The 24448-nt window shown below is 42.7% G+C and overlaps 1 protein-coding gene across 5 annotated transcripts in view; it reads left to right on the plus strand.

Moving 5' to 3' along the window:
* LOC115075020 (myosin-9) overlaps positions 1-24448 on the plus strand; it is a 70539-nt gene that overhangs the window by 43636 nt on the left and 2455 nt on the right. For all 5 annotated transcript variants that reach the window (XM_029575106.1, XM_029575103.1, XM_029575108.1 and 2 more), the window contains 9 exons: positions 2453-2584; positions 2930-3003; positions 6604-6688; positions 9466-9655; positions 9863-9945; positions 14688-14786; positions 15692-15808; positions 17972-18130; positions 19637-19697. In XM_029575106.1, the coding sequence (XP_029430966.1) occupies positions 2453-2584; positions 2930-3003; positions 6604-6688; positions 9466-9655; positions 9863-9945; positions 14688-14786; positions 15692-15808; positions 17972-18130; positions 19637-19697 (1000 nt within the window). The remainder of the gene's footprint in view (positions 1-2452; positions 2585-2929; positions 3004-6603; positions 6689-9465; positions 9656-9862; positions 9946-14687; positions 14787-15691; positions 15809-17971; positions 18131-19636; positions 19698-24448) is intronic.

Raw genomic sequence — 24448 nt, forward strand, 5'->3', positions numbered from 1 at the left:
GCTAAAGTTATCTCGCCACGGATATTTAATAGGACAAATCTCCTGCTAATTATACTCTGCTAAAGTTATCCAGGTACCCATAACCGATAATTTGTAACCTAAATGGCTATATCTGAATGCAAACAGTTAGGTTTAAAGTTAGCTGGGAATGTGTACTCTTGAATATAACCTTAACTGGTAATATTCAAAGTATAACTAGATATGTAGCAGAAAAAAAAATAAAATCCTTCCAGGCCAGCAGCTTCAATCCCTCATCCTTCTACCCCACAAAATTAATAAAAATGTTGTCAGGCTAGTACCCAATCCCTGCTCCAAAGCAAGAACAAAATATTGTGGGCAATATCCTCTCAAATTTGCTAAAAAGAAGCAGGCTCTAAGCCCATTCCTTCCCGAACCCACCCGCCCCATCTGGAATCCCCCATAAATCCCAGGGTTATGCCAGGAATGCTGTACATTCCTACCTCTCTCAGAAGCAGACACATTGTTCCTGTTCATACCCGGATCAGTCCAGACTCCTGGGATTATGTCTCCCTTCCAGCAGATGGAGACAGAGAGACTTTCACTGGCACTAGCATATAATCCGGAGTGCCGACTGCAGTCCTTCAGTATTTCTATGTCTCCAGCAGATGGTAGAGGTGCAATCCCTGCAGTCTGGGAGAAAAAAAAGGGAGAACAAGAACAAAGATTCTTTTTATTGTCCCTGCCGGGACGTTGCTAGGCCCTGGTGGGGCTACCCCTCCTTGTGTTGAGGAGAACGAGCAGGGGGTTGGGGAACCTTGTCTATTTCAGCTTTTCACCACAGGGGGGGTGAATAGCTGAAATAGACAAGTACCCTTAATGTTTTTCCTTCTTCTGTCTGAGTATCTTAAAGTTCAGGTTGCAGCCTTGGGCTGTCTTCGAGGCAAGGTGCATGGAGTGTCATTGGCTGCTTACCCGGATGTGGTTTGCTTCCTTCATGGGGCAAAACATCTGCGTCGTCCTGTGCGGAAAATATGTGCCTCATGGAACCTCAATCTAGTCCTTAGAAGGATGTATGTTGTAGCTCCTTTTGAACCTCTGAAAAGGGCAACGGTAAAGGATTTCACTTTGAAGGTGGTGTTTCTGGTAGCCATTTGTTCCACCTGTAGGATTTCAGAACTTCAGGCGCTATCATGCAGAGAACGTTTCTTGAAGTTCTCAGATTTCTTTGCGGACGGTGCCCTCTTTTCTCCCAAAGGTTATGTCAGCGTTCTATTTGAATCAGACCATGGAACTTCCGGCCTTTCCAAATTTGGACGCGTTGGCTCCGCATGCCAAAGACCTACAAAGTTTGGATGTGAAACGAGTTTTGTTGTGTTACCTCAAAGTCACCAATAAGTTCAGAGTGTCTGACCATCTCTTTGTGCTTTGGAGTGGTCCTAGGAAAGGGCAGAAGGCTTCAAAATCTACTATAGCAAGATGGTTGAAAGAAGCAATAAGCTCGGCTTATATCTGTAAGGGGCGTCTTGTCCTGGTAGGATTGAGGGCTCACTCAGTTAGGTCTCAGGTGACTTCTTGGGCCGAGTGACAGCTGGTGTCACCACAGGAAATTTGTCGGGCAGCTACTTGGAAGTCGTTGCACACTTTCACCAGACATTATCATTTAGATGTCCGTCATTTGGATGTCCAGGCTCCAGAGGCCATGGGCTTTGGTGAGAGTGCTCTTTGAGCGGGACTCTCACAGTCCAACCCTAATTAGGGAAGTTTGGGTATATCCCACTGGTCTGGATTAATCTGGAGTATGAACAGGAAAGGAAAATTGGTTCTTACCTGCTAATTTTCATTGCTGGAATACCACGGATCAGTCCCGAGTCCCGCCCTGTGTGGGGGAGAGTCCACTCGTACTTCTGGCATGGTTCTATTGTATATAGGCTGCAGAGCTGCTTAAGATTTCAAGTAGGTTCTCCTGGTTTGGTTTGGCATTATGAAGCAAAATGTTTTTTTCCTAGGTGAGGTTTTAGCCTTTTTCCCCCTAGATTCCAGAAGTCTAATATGGTTGCAATAAGAGTTTTTTGTAGAGCTTATTATGTCTATATAATTGGAACTTTTAGGACTGAAAGGTTTTTGGTTCATTTGTTGGATGTGGAGGCTCCAACCCTGGTTCCCATGTTTGTTGAGGATGAGGCTCTACTTTGGCTTGGGTACAGGTCAATACTGAGGGACTGAAGGTGACACTCTCGGTTATGTAGCAGTGCCTGAAAAGGTTTTATTCTCTGCCTCCATCTGCTGGTAGTGATGCAAAACCCTGATCTGTGGTATTCCAGGAACGAAAATTAGCAGGTAAGAACCAATTTTCCTTTACTGCTGTTGAGCAGGTCTAAATAGCTGGATAAACTTATTCGGCAAACTTTTAGATAGCCAGGTATATTCAGGGGTGCCATGTTCAACAGCTGCACTTACCTGGATACCTATTTGTCTGTTTTATCTATTTCAGGCCTCATTGGAAGAAGTGGATACAGAGTTAGTTGTGGTCCGAGAGGAGCTTTTGAAGGTCTGGGACATGCTGAAAACACGAGATACAGAATTGGAAGAACAACACCAGCAGCTGGAATCGGCGAGGAACCAGGTAGAAAAGCATAGTGTTCATCTTCTAAAATGAAAGCTGTCCCAACCCCACACCTCTCTTTATAAGAGCCCGTCTAAAGGCATCTGCCCCATGATAGGATGGGCCTTGTGGTCACTGCTTGCTGTCTTGTTGTATGTTTCTATCACCACATCTTCATTCTAAGATATGTTTGAGAAATTGGGCTGCTAGTCTCAGTTCAGTCTCCTCTTCATTTTTAGCAATCATAAACTTACTGAGGTTGACCCTGCAGAGATGCAGGGAGAGGGGAGAGCGACATCTAGCACCAGGTCTGAGAATGAGCAACCGCTCCAAGCTCACTTACTGCCATCCTCTGTCTCTCCACAGTATACAGAATGCAGCACAGAGAAGCTGAGACTGGAGCAACAGATGACATCCTTGAAAGAACACCTGGCCGAGAAGTAAGGACTCTAGAAGGAGCCAGTCCTGGAGCACTCATAGACAGATGTATCAAAAGTTCTTCTCCATTTTTGCCCCCAGGCCTTTTCGCATTAAAAATATTGAAATGTTTCATGGCTAAATCTAAAACAAGTCCTGCACTGTAACAAAAGTGGAGTAAAACTTTGCTACATCTGCCCCAGCATCTTCATTAGGCTGATGAGCACAAAAGGAACTATTTTTCTTTTTTTTAGCAGTGTATAAAACCTCACTATGGTCATTCACAGATTGCATCAATAAAATGCTTATTCTTAATGAACTCTTAATGAATACCGAGCTTACAGTTTTAATTAATTAGGCTTTCAAATTCCAATTGTTAGTTTAAGTGAGGCATAGTATCTTGGGTTGATCATCCTGAAACCAGCAGCTCGGTTATCCTAAGTCTCTGAGTGGGCCCCACTGGATTCTTCAAGGTGTTTCTCCCCGTTTGCATTTACTGTGGGGCCTCCATAATATCTTTGTGTTTCCCATAGTTCTAATCTGGGGTTTTCTTAGGTCTTGGTCTGGCATCTCAGAATTTTCCAGATTTTCAGCATGATTCCTATAGCTTCCAAATCTCCCTGACCCATCCTTCGAGGATTTCCAGAGGCTCCAAAACATTCTCCAGTAATTTCAAAGACCATTTCTCTGACTCTGAAGCATTCAATTTGGGCCTAAAATTTCAGGAGCATGTGTAACTGCAGATTTGCGTGTGCACTCAAGGACATGTAATAACCCTTATAATTTTTCAAACACAGGGTAAATACCCAAGTTGACTTTGAAATTTGGGTTGATTATATACCTACCATGCACATGCATAAAGCTACCATTTCAGTATGTGGTGAAAAGCTACATAATCAACATGCTCTTTAATTTAAAAAATGTTACACACACAATATGGGCTGAAAGAAACTCTTAATTCTGACAAACTAACAAGAGAGAAAAATCATTTATTCAAAATTGTGTTATCCCAGGAGCAGCATGCAATTACTGGCAAAGGTGATTCAGGAGCAGTCTCAGTGATAGTTATTGATACAATAAGTTAAATAGGTCACCACCTCTAATTTACATACCAATGAGTTAGCTACTTAAAGGCAGATTTTAAAAGCCCTATTTGCGCCAAAGCCAAGAGATACGCACGTGTATCGGGCCAGCGCATGCCACGTGGATTTTAAAAAGCACTCGAGTTCGCTAGTATTTCCTGGTATGCACACAAAAAATGTTTTCAAAAAGAGACGGAGCATGGTCTGGGCATTCCTGATTTTTCTCAATGAAACCGGCGTGTAACTATTTATGCGCACAAGTGCGTCCCGGGGTCCCTATCTGCGTAACTTTACTTCTGCTATGGATGGTGTGTAAGTTGTCAAACAAAAGAAAATGTGCTACTCAGCCGGTTTTAAGGGTTGGGGCAAACAGGGTAAAAGGGGGGCATTGTAACTAGAGGTGGGGGGTTTAGGAAGTCCTATCCTTTCTCTGGGAACAGACTGGGGGAACTGGTAATTGCATCAATGTGGAAAATTCCCCCACTTTTGCGGTAGAGTCTGCATTTGCATGCATATGTGCACATATAAAATTGCGCATACAGCCAATTTTATATCATGCGTGCATATATGAGCATATGGTAATAAATGGCCGCGTCCATTGGCACGAGCCAGCATACGCACGTACAAGTATGCCCACACAGCTGTTTAAAAGATACAGTCTTAGTTAACATTTTTCTAACTGGTTAGCATTATAATTTTATCTCATATATGCTAATAAGACTGGATTCTTGTAAGTCATAAAGAGGCCAATATTGAAACGATGCTTAGCCCGATAAGTAGGACTTATTGGGCTAAGGAGTGGCTATTAAATATCTGGCTATGTTCAGTGACTGCCACTTAGTTGGATAGTCAATGGGCAGGGAATTGGCGAATCAGGCCAGCGCTACTTATCTGGTTAATTTAACCAGATAAGTGTTGATATTCAGGCTTATCCAGTTAATTTAATTGGAAAAGTTAGATCTGCTGTAGAGCAGTTCTAACTTATCCAGATATAGCTTATCCAGCTAAGTAGAGACTTATACACGGATATTCAGTAGTATAGCCATGCTGCTGAATACCCCATTTAAGTTAACCAGATAAGTCTTATTAAGTTAACTTAAATAAACATTTAATTTTGACTATTGGATCCCCAATTTCTTGCAAATTGAGTCCAGAAGGCAGAAACAAAACTTAATGCTGACCTTTAACATACTTTTTTAACCTTCAGCTTACATTTTGGCATTTCAACAGCCGTGGCTATTTCCCTCAGCTATTTCTACAAGTCTGATCAGTGCAATCTCATTGAGCTGTAATTATCTTTTTCTTCACCGTCACCAAACTAGTCATGCTTCATAGAAAATTTTCTTAAAGCACCCCTACACCCCTGAAACAGTCCCTGGAATGCCCCTTTGCTGTGGTTGCAAAATCATATGTGTAATGAAATTATGCACAAATTTTAAGGCTCTTAAAAATCCACATGGCATACATATGGTTGACTTAGGCACTTGACCTCTAATTTTATACTTCTATGGGCCTGATTCACTATACACAGAATGGGGAAAAAAGCCTTAGCGAATCAGGCTGTAAGTCCCAGCTAAGCTTATGAGAATGTATCCCCAGCTTTCTTGCATGGCCTCATAGAGTTTACAAAGTTATGTTTATTTAACATTCATAAAAACATAAGATATGCCATATTAGACCAGTTCAAAAGTTCATTGAGTCCAGCCACAATGGTCAGTCTGGGTCATTACAAAGTAACCAGCAGATCCCAAAGAGTAGATCCATTCTTTGCTGCTCATTTTCAGGGATAAGCATTGGCTTTCCTAAGTCTATCTGTCTAATAATTGTTTATGGACTTTTCCTCTAAGAACTTTTTAAAACCCAGCCAGCTATGGCAACAAATTCTATAGTTTGATTGTGTATTGAGTGAAAAAAAAATGTCTGCAATTTGTTTAAAATATGCTGTCAGTTAATTTCATGGAGTGTTTCCTAAATCTAGAACTAACTGAAAGGGTATTTACCGTAACTGTTCTATTTACCAATCCATGATTTTACACATCTGTCATCTCCCCTATTCTCAAAGCTGAAGACCCCTAATCTGTTTAGCCTTTCCTCATAGGGAAGCTGTTCCATCCCTTTATCATTTTGGTTGCCTTCCTCTGCACCTTTCTTTAGTTCCACTATAACTTTTTTGAAATGGGGCGACCAGAACTACACACCATACTCAAGGTGTGGTTGCACCATAGATTGTTATACAGAGGCATTTATGATACTCTCCATTCTCCAAAGGCCCTCACAATGATGCCTAGCCCTTATGCTGTCGTGTCTAAGCTTGCAATTCTTGAAGTGTGCCCAACTCCTTTAAAAGCAGCTTCAAGCTGGTGCAGATGATAGGAGGGGGCAGTAAGTCTGCCAGAGGAAGATACTGCCATGGGAATCGTTAAGAGTATTACAAAGAAATTCCCATGCAGCATTAGAACTAGCTTTGGGATGCCCAATGACCAGCTTGTCTTTAGCCCTATCCATTGGCACTTGAACTAATGCAGAGCTTTGTTTCCCTAGGGATCAGGCTTTAAGGCAGCTTAAGCAGCTAAAAGAGATGGAGAAGACTGAGATGGAGATTAAACTCTCTTCATTAGAGCTAAAGGTAATGCCTGAGAAAGACGATCATTCTACATATAGAATGCATGTGAAAGTGCATGTATAATGTTTGTGTGGGGTAGTGAGCAGTAGGGAACAGTTGGCATGTATGTGGGTATGGTGCACGTGTCTAACGTTTGTAGAATGCAGAGCCAAGGTATAGTCTGCTGGCTGGTGTATTGTATTGGATAAGGAGAAGAGGGCATGGTATATGGTTAATTTGTGATGCAAGAGCCACACACACAAGCAAATTATTTTTGTAGTGTGGATTGTATGGGTGAGCTGTCTTGATACAGGGGAAGGGGAGGTAAGGATCATATATGTTAGTATTCTGTCTCAATCATGCTAATAGATGGCAGTGTGCTATATGTGGCCACATATGTATTTTATGAGCCAGTCGTATAGTTTAAATAATAAATATAGGATTTCCTCCCCAATAATTGTGTTCCAAGTTGATGGTATTCCATGTTGAATTGGGGTTTGAGAAGTTGTATTTAAACAGTGAAATGCAATAAATTTTGTGTCTCAGACCATTTGTCAGTAAAGAGCAGTTGTTTTCTTAGAGCCACTGTAGGATGTTGCAATTGTTTGGAAGCTCATCCAGAGGACCCTTGTCAAACAATTTTATCGGAGTACCTAAGCCATTACCTGGATAAGATGGAGGAGGGGAGGGGGCTGAAAATTGCCCTCCCCTCTGCGGGTAAAAGTATCTCTGGTGTGAAACCAAACCGACAAAGATCCATTTTCGGGGAGGGCGAGCACTATAACCAGCATGATCAGTTTTGAAATTTCACTGAGGTTTTTAGTTTTGGGGATAATTCTCCAAAGCACTTGCATGCATCAAACTCACTTTTAGACACATGCGTAGCTTTTTGAAAATAGTCTGTTTCGCAAGGGGGCCTGGACCAGAAATTGAATTTTGTTTGTTTAAAACAGAAAAGTGAAAGAAAAGCCAACAACTGAAATGAAATATTTCCTGTGCGTACCCCTACTTCTCATTTATCTGTGGCAATGAGGCCCATTAGAATATTTGTCCTGCAAATAAAGTTTTGAAATCACATCCTAGGACTTGTGTCTGCGGTTTATTTGGAGGCAAGTGACAGGAATTTCAGCTGAGGCCACGAAGAGGAAAGGGTCCTTTGTATTGAGTTTGTTCCACCTGCGGTCTCTACAACATCTGATGGACTTAACTGTTAAAGAGCTCTAAAACCAATCCGCCATTATCCCTGCTGTCCTAGTTAGACGGGGTGAATATATCTATGAAGACCAGGAACTGAGGCCGTGCAGCTGTTGTCTTTGCTGGCAGACGCACGGTGCAGTTTAAGCAGTGGGATTGTCATCACCTGATTTGATTGGTTTCTACTGCTTTCTACTGCTATTAATCAAGTTTACTTAGGGAATAGCCACTGCTATTAATTGCATCAGTAGCATGGGATCTTCGTGGTGTGTGGGTACTTGCCAGGTTCTTGAGGCCTGGTTTGGCCTCTGTTGGAAACAGGATGCTGGGCTTGATGGACCCTTGGTCTGACCCAGCATGGCAATTTCTTAGGTTTAGTTGTGCTATGGGCAGGGAGTCAAACCATCTCCCTGCCACCCCTGGAGGCTGCCATAGCAGTAAAAAATAAGAGGTCTGGCCGTAGCCTTGCCCTTAACCCCCAACCTCACTTTTCAGTAATAAAAAAAGAGCCCCCAAGGCCCAATCCACCCACCCTCTGGACCCCCACAGTACTTATTCGTTAAACCCTGGCAATATAGTGGGGGTCCTTAGCGCTCCCTAGGCTCCGGGCCCAGTGGCGGCCATGTTTCAAAATGGCACCAGCCAGCTCTTTGCCCCTATTTTCCTCCTTGTGGGGGGAAAAAAGCCATGGCTTAATAAATGCCCCCCTACGTTTGCAGCTGATGCAATGGAGGGGAAAGTGACTTGCCTAAGGTCACAAAGAGTGCCAGTGGGATTTGAACCCTGGCTTTCCTGGCTCTTAGCCCCCTATGCTCGATCATTTTTGTTTATAAACCCAGATAAGAGACGGATGCTCAGCTTACAAACAGGCATCAGACCCGCTGTCATTCCCCACTAACAAACTGGCTCAGGCCTCAGGTCTGCCGCTGCTAATCTGAAAAATAGCAGTGGTGGACGGGCTCATTGCTGCCCACTGAAGATCCATGGCTAGGATAAGAGAGTGGGGGTCCAGGGGGTCCACAGAGTCCTGCAAAGTTTCATGAGGGCCTGGGGATTTGGGGTGGGGGGGGGGGAGGGGCGGTGGAGCTCAGTCAAGATTTTTAAAATGGCGGTAGAAGCAAAAGAAAATGTTTTTTTTTCACTTTTCATGAACTTAATTTTGAAAATGAAACAGCACATCCCTAGTATTTTTCTGTTTTATGCTCAGTCAGAAGCTAAGCTGGATTCAAAGTAGCTCCAGTCAGACATTACCTCTAGACAAATTCTGTCTGTTAAATATTCCTTATTATAATACTTGTAACTTTTATCCCGCCACTAGACGTACTCAGTGCTGCACAATGATAAGAATTCAAGTACAATAAGTGCCTGCCTGAAAGAGTTTATGGGCACCTGAGGCAACGGAAGATAAAACGTGACTTGCCCAGGGTCACGAGGAGGGTCAGTGGGATTTGAACGCCGCTTTCTCCGCTTCTCAGTCCATTGCTCTAACCTTCCCAGCCTTTCTTTCTGGCTCTAAATCGGGCAGGCCAGGGCCACCGTTCATGCTGCTCGGCTAAAATACCGCTCTCCCGGGTCCCGCTGTGACGTATGGGCCGTTTCTTTCCCAGCTGGCAGAGGTCCAGGTCTTGAGAGAGACTCAACCGGGTGAGACTAAGTGGCGGGCGGTGCCAAGAGAGTCCCGACGATGGGCCCCACCCCAGGCAGCAGCGGGGCATCAGGAGAAGCGGGACGCAAGTTTTCAGAAGAAATGTGCTCGATGTGATGCCTTTCTGCAGCAACTGGACAAGAAGATCCAAGGTGAGTTTGCCTCACGCCTTTCTGCACTTAACCCATTGGCCCCCAGATGCTCGTTTCTGGGATTCTTTCATTCTCTCTGTATGGGCACGGGTATGGATCAAGTGTTTCTCACCCTTCTGTATGCCAGGCACCAGCTTGCTACCTTCCTTAAATTACAATGGACAGTTCTAGTCACGGATTTGTTTCTGAGGTGGGCTTTGTCTTTAGACTGTACAGGGAAAAATGTAGAGCTCCAGGAGGAGAAGAACCAGATTCTGTCCGTGCTGCATCAGCTGCAAGAGCTCTTAAAAGTAAGTGGAATATTTCTCCCTTCGTCAGAAAACCATGGAGGAAGGCTCCGCTCTTGGGGGGTCTGGTTAAGGGGTTTTGTCCTAGGCGTAAAATGGAAGGAAATCTTGGGTAAATCAGGCCCTTAACATCTAACGCACAAAGGGGGGTAATTTTCAAAAGGATTTACATACTTAAACCTGGGTTTTACGAATGTAAATGCATTTTACCCTTTTAAGCAGGCTCTTGAAAATTGCTGCAATAGATGCCATTGAATTGTCTTCCGAGAGTGTGGCATATTCCTAGCAGCATCCCGCAGTCACGCTGGTAGCATATGCATCGCGCTGGCAAAGCAACATAGGATGCCATTGGCAACACTATGAATGGAGCACACTCCCAGCAGCTTTTGGAAGGTCCGGGTGGGTAGAGATTAGGACACCCAGAGCCCTTGAATTTGTTTAGATAAAAGGGGGGGGGGGGGGGGGGGGTCCTGAGAAGACAACGTGGACTGCTATTTCTCTGCAACTTATATTTATTTTGGGGGGGGGGGGGGAGGGGAGACTTGTGGAGGATGGGAGGATCATATCCCCAACGTAATTTGATTTGATTTGGAGGGCTGGGGATTAGGCCTGCTGGCAAAGCAGGTAGTCTTGTTAGTTTATGGGACTTAACCAGCTATAATTACATTAAATGAAGCAGGCTAAAGTTAGCTAGATAAGCTATCTGGATAATGCCAGTATCAGAGTTAGCTGGTAAATGTATCCGGTTACGTTAACTCTGCCTTGGACACCCCTGAACTGCATGCAAGTTATCCGGATGCGTTCTATCCAGCTAACTACTTCAGCTGGATAACTTGGAAGCAGTCTGAACGAAGGAATTTTGAAAGCCTGCAGTTTGTCTGGCTAAGTCTTTAACATAGCTGGAAGACCCCACTGCCGTCTCAGATTTTGGCACCTCCTCCCTCTGTCATTACGACTTTTCGGGGTTAGATGTGGATTCAGATTTGGTTGGAAGCTCAGGAGTTGGAGGTTAGTGCATTTGTTCTTACACAGATATACCCAACAATGCCAAACTGTTCTGTGATTTTGTTTTTATCCTATGGGTTTGTTTGCACTATTTCAAGAAAATATACCTAGAATAAATAATAAAAATAGTCCCAATTCCATCTGCCGGAGTTCTGTATCTTATAACTATGTAATATAGTAATGACAGCAGAAAAAGGCCAAATGGTCCATCCAGTCTGCCCAGCAAGCTTCTTATGGTAGTAACTGCCGCCCCATGCAGGTTACCCCAATGTCCCCACTGATGGCAGCAATTGCCACTCTGTGCAGATTATCCCCAAGCCTTATGTTAAGGGTATAACTATTCAATCAAAATAACTAGGAGTGCATAAGCCCCAGTTTCAAAAATATATTGTGTAACTAACATAAGAAAGGCTGAAACTGCTTGTGAAAACCATCAAAGGTTTATTTAAATCGTAGAAGAGCAGTGTAGACAATAGTTATCGAAGTAGCTGAGACCCCCAACATGTACGTGTTTTGTGGACGTACTGCAATTAGGAGGGACAAATTACCGTTTATGCCATAACGTGACCGATTATTTTATTAATAGGTCAGCTAATTCATTCAGACCAAGCAAGATTCATGCCTGGTAGAATGGCCTCAGATAACATGAGGAAAATCATGAATATTATGTGGTGGGCATAAAAGGCGTCAATACCGTCTTTGTTTCTTTCTGTTGATGCAGAAAAAGCATTTGATATGGGGCACTGGCCCTTCGTGTTTAAGAAAATGGGTGTTGGAGTATATTTCCTGAATTGGTTGCAGATTATATCACAATCCTCAGGCTTGTATTAAAGTCAGTGGGGGATACTTTAATAATTCTCCAGTAGAGAGAGGGACACGACAGCGCTCCCCTCTTTCACCACTTTTATTTGCTATTTTTCTAGAGACCACTTGCCATCGTATTGATGTTCAACTTTCCTTGCGGAAAACCTTTTTAGAAAACTTATGTATGCAAGCAGATAAGACTAAAGGTGTGATTTCTAAATTTTATGCAGCTTTGAACTTGGCTTCGGTCAATACGCCACCTCATATTAAAGCGTGGGACAGAGAGAGAGGGCAGGTCTTGTCCGAAGAAGAATGGAGTATGTCCTTTAGGGGGTAGTAAATATTCAGTTTCTTCTGCTTTAATTGAAAACAGCGATAAACTCCTTTTTAGATGGTATCTTACTCCAGAAAAGCTGCATAAGATCTATCCAGGAGCAGATGACAAATGTTGGAGAGGATCCTCTTAAGAGGGCACATTTTTTCATATTTAGTGGGAATGTGGGCTAATTAAAAAAAACTTTGGGAAGAGATGTTATCTCCGATCATGGATATTATTTTTAAAAAAACCCTAACATTTTAACTTCTAGTATTGCTCTATTAATATTCCGGATGAGGACCTTAGCAGACCCATTCAAATATTGGGAGCATCAGCATGTTTCCAACAAAAAGCAATTTTGCATCTTGCAGCTAAAAATATTTGTTGCACTAAGATTAAGGCAATTATACAGCAACTGGAGAAGGTGTCGAGGCTTAGTGAAATTACAGCTATCAGAAACCATAGTTATCAGAAATTTAATTTAATTTGGGAAGCGTATTCTTCTTAGAAGTCGGCTCCAGGCAACCTATACTACAAGCAAGGAGCTGTTTTGTAATTTCATCTTATTTTGCTAGTGTTAGCTTAAGGATGATTTATCTTAGAATCTCTTTCTAAGGTTGCTAATCTTTTTTTTTTTTTTTTTTTTTTAGTATACATGACTTTGAAGTTATAACCCCTGGATCGATTTTATTCTGGTATCATCATCTCTGCTGGGTGGGGGTGGGAGGGTTTTGGCTCAGGTCTGTATCGGAGGGAACTCATTTTGGGGTTTATTCATGGTTTTATTGTGTATTTTGGAGTAAGCATTATAAGATTTATAAACAAATTTTTGTATCATTTTTATTATTATTGTATCTATCATTGATGTTAGGGCAATGATGTTTTTGCTTTATATTTTGCTTTATATTTTGTGTTGTAAAACTCTGATACAATAACAATTGATTGATAAACAAAAACCCATTGTTGGTTTTCACAAGCAGTTTCAGCCTCTCTTATGCTACGGTTATACAACATAATTTTGAGACTGTGGTTTATACATTCCCAATTATTTATTTATCGAGTTTTATATACCGTCATTCGGTTTCGCCATCACGTTTTACAAAGTTTCGATGTTTAACAGAGTGTTCAAAGTTCTTACGCTTGTTAACATAGTTGTCTTAGTCGTTATAAACATAGTTTGATAGTAACTTGTATAGGTTAATTTACGTGTATTGGATTGGATCTGCATGTTTATATGGGCTGATAGGGAGGGAAGTTGAAGCATAGGGTTTATAGGGTGCTTTGGTGAACATCCACGTTTTTAGTTCTTTTTTGAAGGTTTTTAGATTTTCTTGTGTTCTCAGTTGGGTTGGGAGGGAGTTCCATAGCTCGGGGCTTCCTAGGGAAATGGCTCTCTTCCAAGTTGAGGTAAGTTTGTGATGAGCAGGTGGAATTTTTAATAGACCTTTGTTAGCTGACCGGAGATTTCGGTTTGGTGAGTGGAGTTTTATGGATGTACTTAGTCAATTTGTTTGTTTTTCATATATTATTTTGTGTATTATGGATAGTATTTTGTATTCAATCCTGAATTTTATTGGGAGCCAGTGTAGTGAAATGAGGGTTGGAGTGATGTGATCATATTTTTTCATTCCTGTGAGTATTCTGGCAGCTGTGTTTTGAAGGATTTGAAGTGGTCGGATGGTGGTGAGAGGTAAATTGAGAAGCAGGGAGTTGCAGTAATCTAAGCTGGAGAAGATGAGTAGTTGGAGGACTGTTCTGAAGTCGTTGGGGGAAAGGAAAGGTTTTAGGTGTCGTAGGGTTAGGAGTTTGTGATATCAGTCTTTGATTTTTGCAGAGATGTGGTTCTTGAAGGATAGTTCTTTATTATTACTCCTAAGTTGCGGGCATGAGTTACAGGGGAGATTGCAGACTTTTGATTCGCTATGTTGAGTGGTGGTATGTGCGTAGATAGTTACTTTGATTGATGTTGGTGGTGTAGCCTCTGGCCCACTTGTCCCCGAAGGGTATCAATATTTACAATCCAAACCAATCAACTGTTAAACCCATTACAAAATTATTGCTAGCAACATTTTTACAGGGTGAGCAGCCTTCCTGATAATTCAGACAATGCTGCTTGAACGTGCTTTGCATCTGGACTTGGTTGTAGAAGCAGTCCTGTGCTTTGCCCCTAATGTCTGCATATCAGTACCCCAGCCCGTAAAAGTTGGGGTCCAGCATTGGCTGTCGTACGAATCCAATTCCCCTTTTTCCCCCTGCCGTCAAAGCAGAGAGCAATGTTGCATTTGTTTCTCAAGCATCAAGGCTAATTGGTTAAAAGTGGTAATCCCCATGCCTTCTATTAAGGATAGTAACTTCCGCTCCGTGCAGGTTATCCCCTTGCACTCTTTTCTTCATTTCCAACCAATGGACTTTAGGGAGTTTGGAAACCCAATGTATATTGTGAGGTCTGAAGCATAAGTGTGAATTATCTTAGTTTCCCCTGCACTGTTCTGTTTTGCCCCTGGATGTACTGATGTATTGTGCTTTTGATTGTAATGTGTATTGAATACTGGCTTTGCCAGCCAGAAAGCCGTGCCCCACCTGGAGTTTACACGACATTACATAATCTCATTCCCTGCAGGGTCTGACTAAGCGGGCGGATTTGGATGAAAAAGTCGCGCAAAGCCTCCAGGCAGACAACGAGAGCATGAAAAGGCAGCACCAGCAGGTGACGGAGCAGGTGAGACCTTCTCCTTCCCTTCCCTCCCATGCCACCTGAAGCCTCACACGCCGATAGGCCGGACGACGCAATGAGATGCGCTCCTGTTGAGCGCCCGTTCTCTTAATGCACACACAGCCACGTCTCCTGGGCACCCAAAGCAATATTGAAATGAGCTGCTGCATTAAAAAGGACGCGCCAGGGAAGAATTGTGCGTCCCTGGTGCCCAAATGCATCGGGCGTCCACAATTGCAACAGCCGCTCAATACGAGTGTCCATTTTATCCCGTTTCAGGGTCAATTTCGCCCAATATACATGCACAAAATACAACAGCCTGGAGCGTGTCTATTGTGCGGTTATAGTGTGCGTCCAGAATTTTTTTTTTCATCAAGCCATTACATTCTACTTTTATTCTTAAACTCTGCAAGCAGTAGATCTAAGTATCGCAATGATACTACTAGGAGGAACCACAGAGGACAGTATTTTTTTAGTTTCCCCCTAGCCCTTGACTTGCAAATTGACTTAACGCCAGCTCCGGGGCTGGAGTTAAACTTGCCGAGTTAAAAAGTGTGTGTTGGGAGCCCAGTGATTTTCTGCATTGGGAGGTAATAGCTATTAGCCTCATCTACATGGAATTTACATTTGATGAGCGCTATCAGCTAGGCAATCATCTTAAGTATATTCACTGTGGATACACCAAAAAGCAGAGATTCTGGACTTTGAGCCTCTGGGGGCTCTCAGGGATGGGGATTTGGGGATCCATGAATTACTGCAACAGGCATAGAGAGAGAGAGATATAAGGAAGCCCTGGTCCCGCTGTTTCCAATCGTCGGGGTAAGCCAGCAAACAGTATCAGAACGTGGGTGTGCCTAGCAGCTTTTGTTGCTGACATTTGCTGCGGATTGATGCTGTGTTTTCTTTGCTAGTTAAAGAGTTTGTTTAAAGAGAAGGAGCAGCTGAGAGAAGCATACAACAAGCTGCCGTCCACACAGAAGAGAGAGTGTTCTACCGAAGAATGGATGAAGAAATCCCGAGTGGTTAAGGTAACATCAATTATTATTATTGAACATGATATACTGCTTAAAACCAAATAGTCTTCCAGCGGTTTACAAAGCTAGCATATACACATGCATTACACAATTACACCGAATAAAAATGTTCCAAAAAACACAAACCCACATCCCCCCTCCCCCTTCCATACAACAAAACAAACTCAGTACCTAACCTTTTTCTGTAGGCATAAAGTCCAGGCTTTTCACAGGAAGCAGTTCCTGCAGCGGAGACACGAGATTTTAGCCTTACAGGCTGCTTTGTATCTTGAATATCCATGCAAGCAGGGCCGGTGCAAGAGGTGTTTGATGCCCTAGGGTGGCGAACCTTTGCGCATGTACCCACCCCACCATATCTCCAGCACATCTCGCCCTTCTTAAATGGTTTTGTTCTGGCCCAGCACCCCAGTTGACTTCATGCTGGTGGGATTTTGCTGCACCCAAAATGTTGGCGCTCTAGGTGACCGCCTAGTTTGCCTAATGAAAGCACCAGCCCTGCAATGCGAGTGCTTGGTTAATTGCCAAAAGAACAATTTTGTGTTCCTCTCCATCTTGAGACCTTTATTAGAGAGAAAGCTGTGGGATAATGAGTTTACAAGTAGGTAGATACCTTTTATAACTCTCTCTTCCTTTCTGTTTGCAGTATTTTCTTTTTCTATTTTTTTCTGTTTTGAGGGAGCTTCCGTACTCTAATGTGGACTAGTTTGTTAGGATAATAATGTATAGTTAGCTTGAATTGGATATATATTTCCTATAAATTTTTGTAAATGTAATTGGAGTAAAATGTAATAAACAGAAAATGAAAAAAAAAAAGAAAGAAAATTGATGATTGCACCTGTTGTCTTTGCTGTATGTGTACAATACCTTTGCTGCAGTACTTTCTGGAGCGTATCCTAGCATTAGTAAGAAAACCCTGCTTATCCTGGAATGTGGCGTGAAGTGCTTTGTGCAGCAGATCCTGTCAGGAAGGGAGCCTGCAGGATACTGGCCTTGTTTGTGTTTCAGGTACACCCACAAGAGTGATTTATCACCTCCATTGGCAGCAAATTCCAGAGCCTGATTGTGCGCAGTGTAAAAAAAAAAAAGATTTTCTACGATTTGTTTCAAACCTGCCGGTTGTAGGTTCATGGAGTGTCCCCTAAGCCTACTGCTATTTGAAAGGGTAAATAACTGCTCTCTATTTAGCCGCTCCACTGCACTCATGATTCCATAAATTTCAATCATGTCCCCTTCTCAGTCATCTCGTTTCCAAGCTAAAGAGCCCTAATCTGTTTAGCCTTTCTCCATAAGGGAGCTTTTTCCCTTCCCCTTTATCATGTTTGTTGCTCTTCTCTGTACCCTTTTCTGTGTCTGTGCATTTTCTGAGATGGGGCGACCAGAACTGAAAACAGTACTCAAGGTGTGGTCTTACCATGATCGATACATCTCAGTTTTCTTCTTTTTCCTTGTGGGATATTTCTTCCTATCCGAGTCAGTTTTTCTTCCTCGTTTGTTCTCTAACCCCCTGGGGATAGATGAACATACAATATCCCATACTTAACCCAACCCCCATCCCTGCCCTTCCCCCCACTTTGACAACCCTAAAGCCAAGGATCCACAGATCTAGTCCTGGTTACACCAGCTGTGCAGCAAATCACATGAAGGCTGAAAGCTTTGGTTGCTTTGCTAAGCTATCTCCTTTCAGTATACTCATGGATCTGAAAGATGTTATATTGTTACTCAGCAGGAAAAAATGATCTGGTAGGAAAAAAGAAGAGGGCTAGCCTGTGCATTAGTCATAATAGATTTTAAACTAGTGATAATTTACCATCTGATTTCATTTTGGCATCCTCAGGCAAACTGGATATATTCTTAGCTACTAATAATTTTTTATGCATACATAAATATATGAACAGCAGAATCAAGCATAGGATGTCTACAGAAATTGTGATAGCAAGCTGAATATGGTGGATAAATTGTCTGCAATCAGTCCAAAATGATGTACTATGTCACTTTCCAATTATGAAATTATTCATCTGGAAATAGCGTCCCTGAAGAATAGGGAAGGGACAGTAACAACCTTGATAAGAGCTACAAGCTCCGATGATGTGTGAGATAGGGACATTTTCAATATGCAAGATATCTGCATTTATGACACAGCTCTCCTCACTTCCACAGAATGTGCTAGAAGCCATCCAGTCTCAAGAAAGGCAGCAAGAAGATCTTCAAAATGAGAAGAAGCGTCTTCAAGAAAGCCTTGGATTTCAGAGCCCCATGGATGAAGGAGCTGGAGAAGTGCAGAACCTCCGGCTACAGCTTGGAGAGAAGATGGAAATGGTACTGAGCTGTAATAATGTCCACTATAAGAGCAGAGTAGCAGAGACTTGTGATTGATCTTCATAACCATTTTATGGAGCTGGGAAGCCCATCAACAAAACAGGAGCACCTGTGTGCAATATTATTTTATGCTGGGTACATTGATAGCTAAGAGGGCAATGCATTTATTAATATAAGTTGGCCTGGTTGAAATTTGCCCTCAGCTAAATGGCTAACAGTATGGACGGGCTTCCATAGTACATGCACTTTTAGCTGGGTTAAAGCGAGGCATTCCTGGGGGGTGTCTAAACCAGGGGTGGAAAACAGCAGCACACAAATGGGATTTTCAAGAGTACACGCCCTATTTTATCCCCTTCTGCCACCTGTGCAAAGTACGCGGACACTTCTCTCAAAGAGAAACTACCCAGGTAGTTTCTCTTTGAAAATTAGCTACAAAGTGGGTGTACTTCACTACTAAAAATTGCCCCATAGGCTAATTGTAAAAGAGTGCACGAGTGCCCCATACATGAGCATCTGGGCTTGCAAGCAGAGATACATTGGAACATGAAATCATATGCGCACTTACATTCATATGATTTAAAATATGCCTACCACGGGTCAGTATGCTCCTAATTTTAAGCAGTTACTTGAGCGCCCTTCATGTATCTTCCTTATGTGTTAAAGCCGGTAAAATCCTATGTCAGCAGATTTTAAAACCTGCTCGCGCGAGGGACATTCCCAGTTTTATCAATTTGGTCCACCAGTTTGTCCAGTCATTTTCAAGGTCATCCAAGCCCCTCTGGTTCTTCATCCTGCATGCTCCCCCCAGTTGACCCGGACCCCTCACCCTGTCGTGTAATGCGAGTTCTGAAAACTTGCCCCTCATCAGGAGCAGCAGTAAATATACACGGCTAACAAGCTGCTGCGCGTTGCGGCCTCTGGTTTTAAAATACGGAGTTGCACATGTAACTGTTCATCCCACCCTAGAATGCCACCTTGTTTTTTGCGCCCGCAGATATACGCATACTATTTGCAGCTTTTAAAATCCATGTTGCTCACGCATGGCCCAAAGACTCGTGTATATGGGCCTTTATGCACGAGCAATGCTTTTAAAATCAACCCCTAAATGAGGAGAAAGTGGATGGATGGATGAACCAGTGTTTGAGATGTATAAGTGGCTAGCTCGAGGAATGGATTCATGGGCGAGTGGATGAATCGATACAAAGATGAAAGAAGATGAATGCATAAACCAGACTTCAAACGAGAATAGTTTCATTTTAACTGGAAACCTCTTGTAATTACATATTCTTCTGCTGCCAGGAACGAGATTGATATTCCCAAGTCATTCATCGTAAAAGGGTTTGGCTCTTTCAGTGTATGGCTTATCCTTTAGTAGAAGGTGAGCAGTATGGCGTTGTTCTACGTCCCATAACCCGGAGAGTCATCTTTCCATTAATGTATTTGGGAGAGGGTCGACTGAAGCAATTATTTGCCTTTTGGAACAGAATCTATTGATTTTATTTTCAGATTTCTGCAATGGCTTCTGAAATCAAGATGTTACGGGACAAGACCGAGAGCCTGATGAAAGGTAACGTTTAAAGACTCTAAGTGGCACTATTTGGGGATCAGTCGGTCAGGTCTGTGAATAGCAGTTTCCTTCTGCTCCTTTGTATTTCCAGCTCAGTCAGTGCTGAGATCTGATGCCAGGGGATTTTTTCCTTCATTTTTTAACCCCCCCACCAATGTACCTCATCTGCTAATTGCAAGGATGGTACTGGGTCAGATCCATGCACCAGGGCTCCTTCTAGAACCCTGCAATCCTGGACCTCGAACTTGGTCACTAGTTGCCATCTTCCCCTGGGATTGTGAGTGCTTCCTTTGCAGCTGCCCTGAGGAGAAGATTCATTTGGGGATCAAACTAGGGACCTTCCACGAGGCACTGAGCTAGAAAAAACTATTCACAGTAAGGATATCAGAATTATATCAAAGTGGTACACAGTAAACAGATGAATCAATATAGGGTACAGCAATGTACAGATGTCAGACAGGTACACAACAGGTAAAGAAGTTCCAGTCCAAAACAATGTAAGGAGAAAGAGAGTCAGGCAAGAGACAGGAGGCTGGGAGCAGATGCAGAAATGGTTTTGGTAGACCACAAAGGAAATGATCATTTTTAGAGAGTTTGTGATGTCATATCTTGGAAAAATAAGAGGGATTCAGCAGCCTTCCTCACCCACTAACTCCAAGAATAAGAAGGTTAACCTTTTTTTTTTTATAATTTACAATGTTATTAAAATAATTATTCTGATGAACACTTTATAGTTATTATTTATTGAATTTTATATACTGTGCGTAAAACAAGTTATCCAGGTGGTTTACACAATAAAACATATATAATATGAGCAAAACTTAAAACAAAACATTAGAAACCATCTTCATACAGTGAAGCACAAACAGAACATCAGCAACTAGTAAAGCCAAACCTGACTCCATAGTCAAGGTTCATCTTGCGGGTGTTATCCGTCAAAGGTCTGTAAGAATAGTCAGGTCCTTATTGGCTATATAGTAATGATCGCAGAAAAAGACCAAATAGTCCATCCAGCCTGCTCAGCAAGTTTGCTTATGGTAATAACTGCCACTCTGTGCTGGTTACCCCCAAGCCTTATGTTAAGGATAGTAATATTTACAATCAAAACGAAGCAACTATCAAACCCATAACAAAATTACTGCTAGCAACATTTTTATGGGGGGAGCAGCCTTTTTTTTGTAACTTTTTATTTAACAAATGTCAAATAACATACACACAATATATTAGCAAGTCTCCACATCATAACATGTATAATGTCTTCTCACAAAACTGTCCATGGAAACTTCTCATCATATCGGCATCATACATAAAATGATTCTCACGGTTGTCATGCAACTCAGCCTTTATAATCCCAAAATTGTTTCCAAATCAAATTATATTTATCTTCCTGTCCCCGAGAGACTATGTGAGTTTCTCAATAAGCACTATTTCCACCATTTGAGACTCGCAATAGGAATCCGCTTCCAAAACGTAGCTATAGTGAAGCAGGCTGCATGAATACAGTGAGTCGCTAACTGAATCTCAGTCCTTGTCAGACTCCCCTCACATACCTAACAAGCCCAGGCTGGGAGTCAGAAAAAAATCCTTCCTCATATTGGCCTGAATTGTTGCTTCAACTATTGATCAGAATGACTAATTCAGGGCAGGTCCACCACATATGGCTCCCTCCATCACAACAGAGATGCGGCCTAAGAAAATTTTGTAAAAAAGAGAGGATAGCTATACGCTCAGTGGAACAAGCACACCATCAATTCCACCCTTCTAGCACATGTAGAGACTGAATGCGCATCATGCCAAATTATATCTCAGTCATCCTCACCCAGGATCTGCATTCCAGGCGTCTATCAAAAGCTGGTACCCCTCCGTAACTTCATCTGAAATGGTGAGACCCTTACACAAATAGAACAATGTTTTCCCTTTAACCCACTTATCACATCGAAACCTTTCAACTGCCCTCGAGAACTATGGTTCTCACCCTGCACTCTGAATCCGAACCAACGCATCCCTAATTTGCATAAAAAGTGAGTAAGATCCCTGCTCCACTGGAAAACGATCCCATAATTCCTGAAAAGACGCCCAACTCTCTCCTCTCCACAACTGCCAGATAAACCTCAATCCCCTGCTGCTGCCAGTGCCCCATATCTGGGAAAAGGGAACAATATAATATCCTGGTATTCTTAGCTAATGGCAAAATAGAAGATAAAACCTCCACTGGTACACCAAGGTGCCTACAAACATCCCTCCACACCTTAACTTTATGCAAGATAATCGGACGGCTTCAAAGAATTCTGAGTACAGAGGTACTCGGCATTGGAAGTAGCAAAGGCAACTCGAAGCCAGCAGTCTCCACCCATTCTATTTGCACCCATTCAGTATTTATGTCCATGCTATACCAGTCTCTGATGCAGACAATAAGAGCCGCCCTATAATAGCTAAGAAAATCAGGTAGTCCCATGCCACCCTGCCACTTAGGCTGACACAAGGTGTCCAGTGAAAAATACTCGCCACTCCCACCTGCCAGACAAAACTATTCATCACACCCCTAAGGGATACAAACATCCCCCGTAGCGCATGGAACATGCCAAAATAAATATAACAGGCCAGGGAGAATACTCATCTTAATCAGGTTGATGCGGCCTGCCCATGAAATAAACAAATTCATCCACTCAGTAAGCTTCCTTCAAATCTTTTCCATGACAGGAAGTTAGTTTATCTTGTATAACTCCGAAAATCTATGAGACACTTCCACCCCAAGATAAGTAAATCCCTCAACGACCCTTGAAAAAAGTGACAAACGTCCTCCAAAATTAGCATTTTAGATTTCATAAAATTAATTTGGAAACCAGAAACCATCCCATATTCCCCTAACAGCTCCATCATGCTCGGGCCCGACACCTCAACCCATGTCAAGAAAAGCACACAGAGTTCTCCTTGGGTTCAACCTCCTCCACCTTAAACCCCTCTATTAGCGAATTTCCCCTGATCAATTGAGCTAGGGGTTCTGTTGCACAATTGAAAAGAAAAGGGGAAAGAGGGCATCTCTGCCTAGTACCACAAGCAAATGGAAACCTGAGGGTCCATGAATCATTAACCCTCACAAAGGCCTGAGGCTGAAAATACAGCGCTTTAAGCCAGCAGTTGAATTTGCCTGCGAATCCGAATTTGCTAGGCATGTCAAAAAGAATAAGGCCACTGAATCCTATCAAACACCTTGTTTGTATCTAAAGATAACATGACACCTGCCATTTTCCTGACTTTAGCAATATGTATTAAGTTAAACAACTTGTGTATTATATACAGAGTGTAGACCTTTCATAAAACCCGTCTGATGGATAAGATGGGGCATAAGGTGCTCCCATACGCAATTGTAATGCCTTAGCCAATATCTTCACGTCCCCCTTAAGCAATGATATAGGCCTATATGCGTCTACATCAGACACATCCCCCTTTTTTTTTTTGTAAAGAAGTGTAATACTAGCCTCGTTTAACTCTGCCATTCTTGACGGGGCCCTTTGAAGAAAATTAAACAACTCAGCCAGCACAGGCGTCACATCATTTATGCATTTCTTATAAAAAAAAATCCAATTGATATCCATCCGGGCCAGGGCTCTTGCCTGCTGGCAACGCTCAGATCGTCCTCCTAGCATCCAGAGCCGTCAATGGAGCCTTTAACATCTCCACCACCTCCTGTGCTAGTGTCGGTAACTGCACCTTGTCCAAGAATTCCCAGGCCACGCTAGCCTCAACAGACCCATGAGTCAAAATATCACATCCGGAATAATCGTGAACAACGGCCCCCATATCCCTAGAATCCATAGTGCTCCCACCATCTTGTTTACACAACCGGTGGATAATAGTTGGCACATGCCTCTTAAGCGTCACTCGTGCCAGGAGGGCCCCTGTTCAATTACCATATTCATAATGCCTTTGATTGGTAAATCGCATAGCCTTTTCTATACTGTTAACTTGCAGCAGTCTCAAACAATCTCTCAGGCTCACCAACTGCTTATACCCACGAGCAGATAAAGTTTGCCTATGTTCCCTAACTTCACATGTGGACTTTTTTTTTTTTTTAACATGACTAGCAAAACTAAACATTTTTCCCCGCAAAACTGCTTTAAGGGTTCTCCACCATAGTACTGGATCATATATGGCAGCATTGTGATGAGAGTTAAAATCTTGAATAACCAACCAAACCATCTGTAAAAAAAAAAACCCACTCGTGTGCCAACAAAGACACATTCAGTCTCCATGTGCACCAGACGTGGGAGGGCGATGCACCTACTAATGACAGCAAAATGGGATGATGGTCCGAGAGCTGACAAGAAAGGATATCAGACCCCACAACTATAGGACATAAACTCTCATAGCATCTGAAATAATCAATGCGACTGAAAGAATTATGACATGGAAAGAAGAAAGTGTAATCCTTCCCTGTGGGATATCACACAAAGGCAGCCCCCAGCGCTCTCTGCTCCCCTGTAGCCCCCGACCTGTCTTTAGAGGGATCCAAGCAGGATTTCCAATCCCCACCACCACAACCAACGGGAGTCCAGCAAAACGTCCCCGGCTCCTTCAGCAGCACCGCTAAAAAAACCCCATTGTGATCCTGATTGGGACTATAGATGTTATCCAACACCAGCACCTGCGTATGTATGATGCAGTGTAGAATAATAAATCGACCCTCCCCAACCATCTTTGGGTTCAGCACCTGCATGGATAAGTGTTTATGAAACAAAAATACTTACTCC

The sequence above is a fragment of the Rhinatrema bivittatum genome, chromosome 13 (genome assembly GCF_901001135.1).
Source record: "Rhinatrema bivittatum chromosome 13, aRhiBiv1.1, whole genome shotgun sequence".
NCBI classification, from domain to species: Eukaryota; Metazoa; Chordata; class Amphibia; order Gymnophiona; family Rhinatrematidae; genus Rhinatrema; species Rhinatrema bivittatum.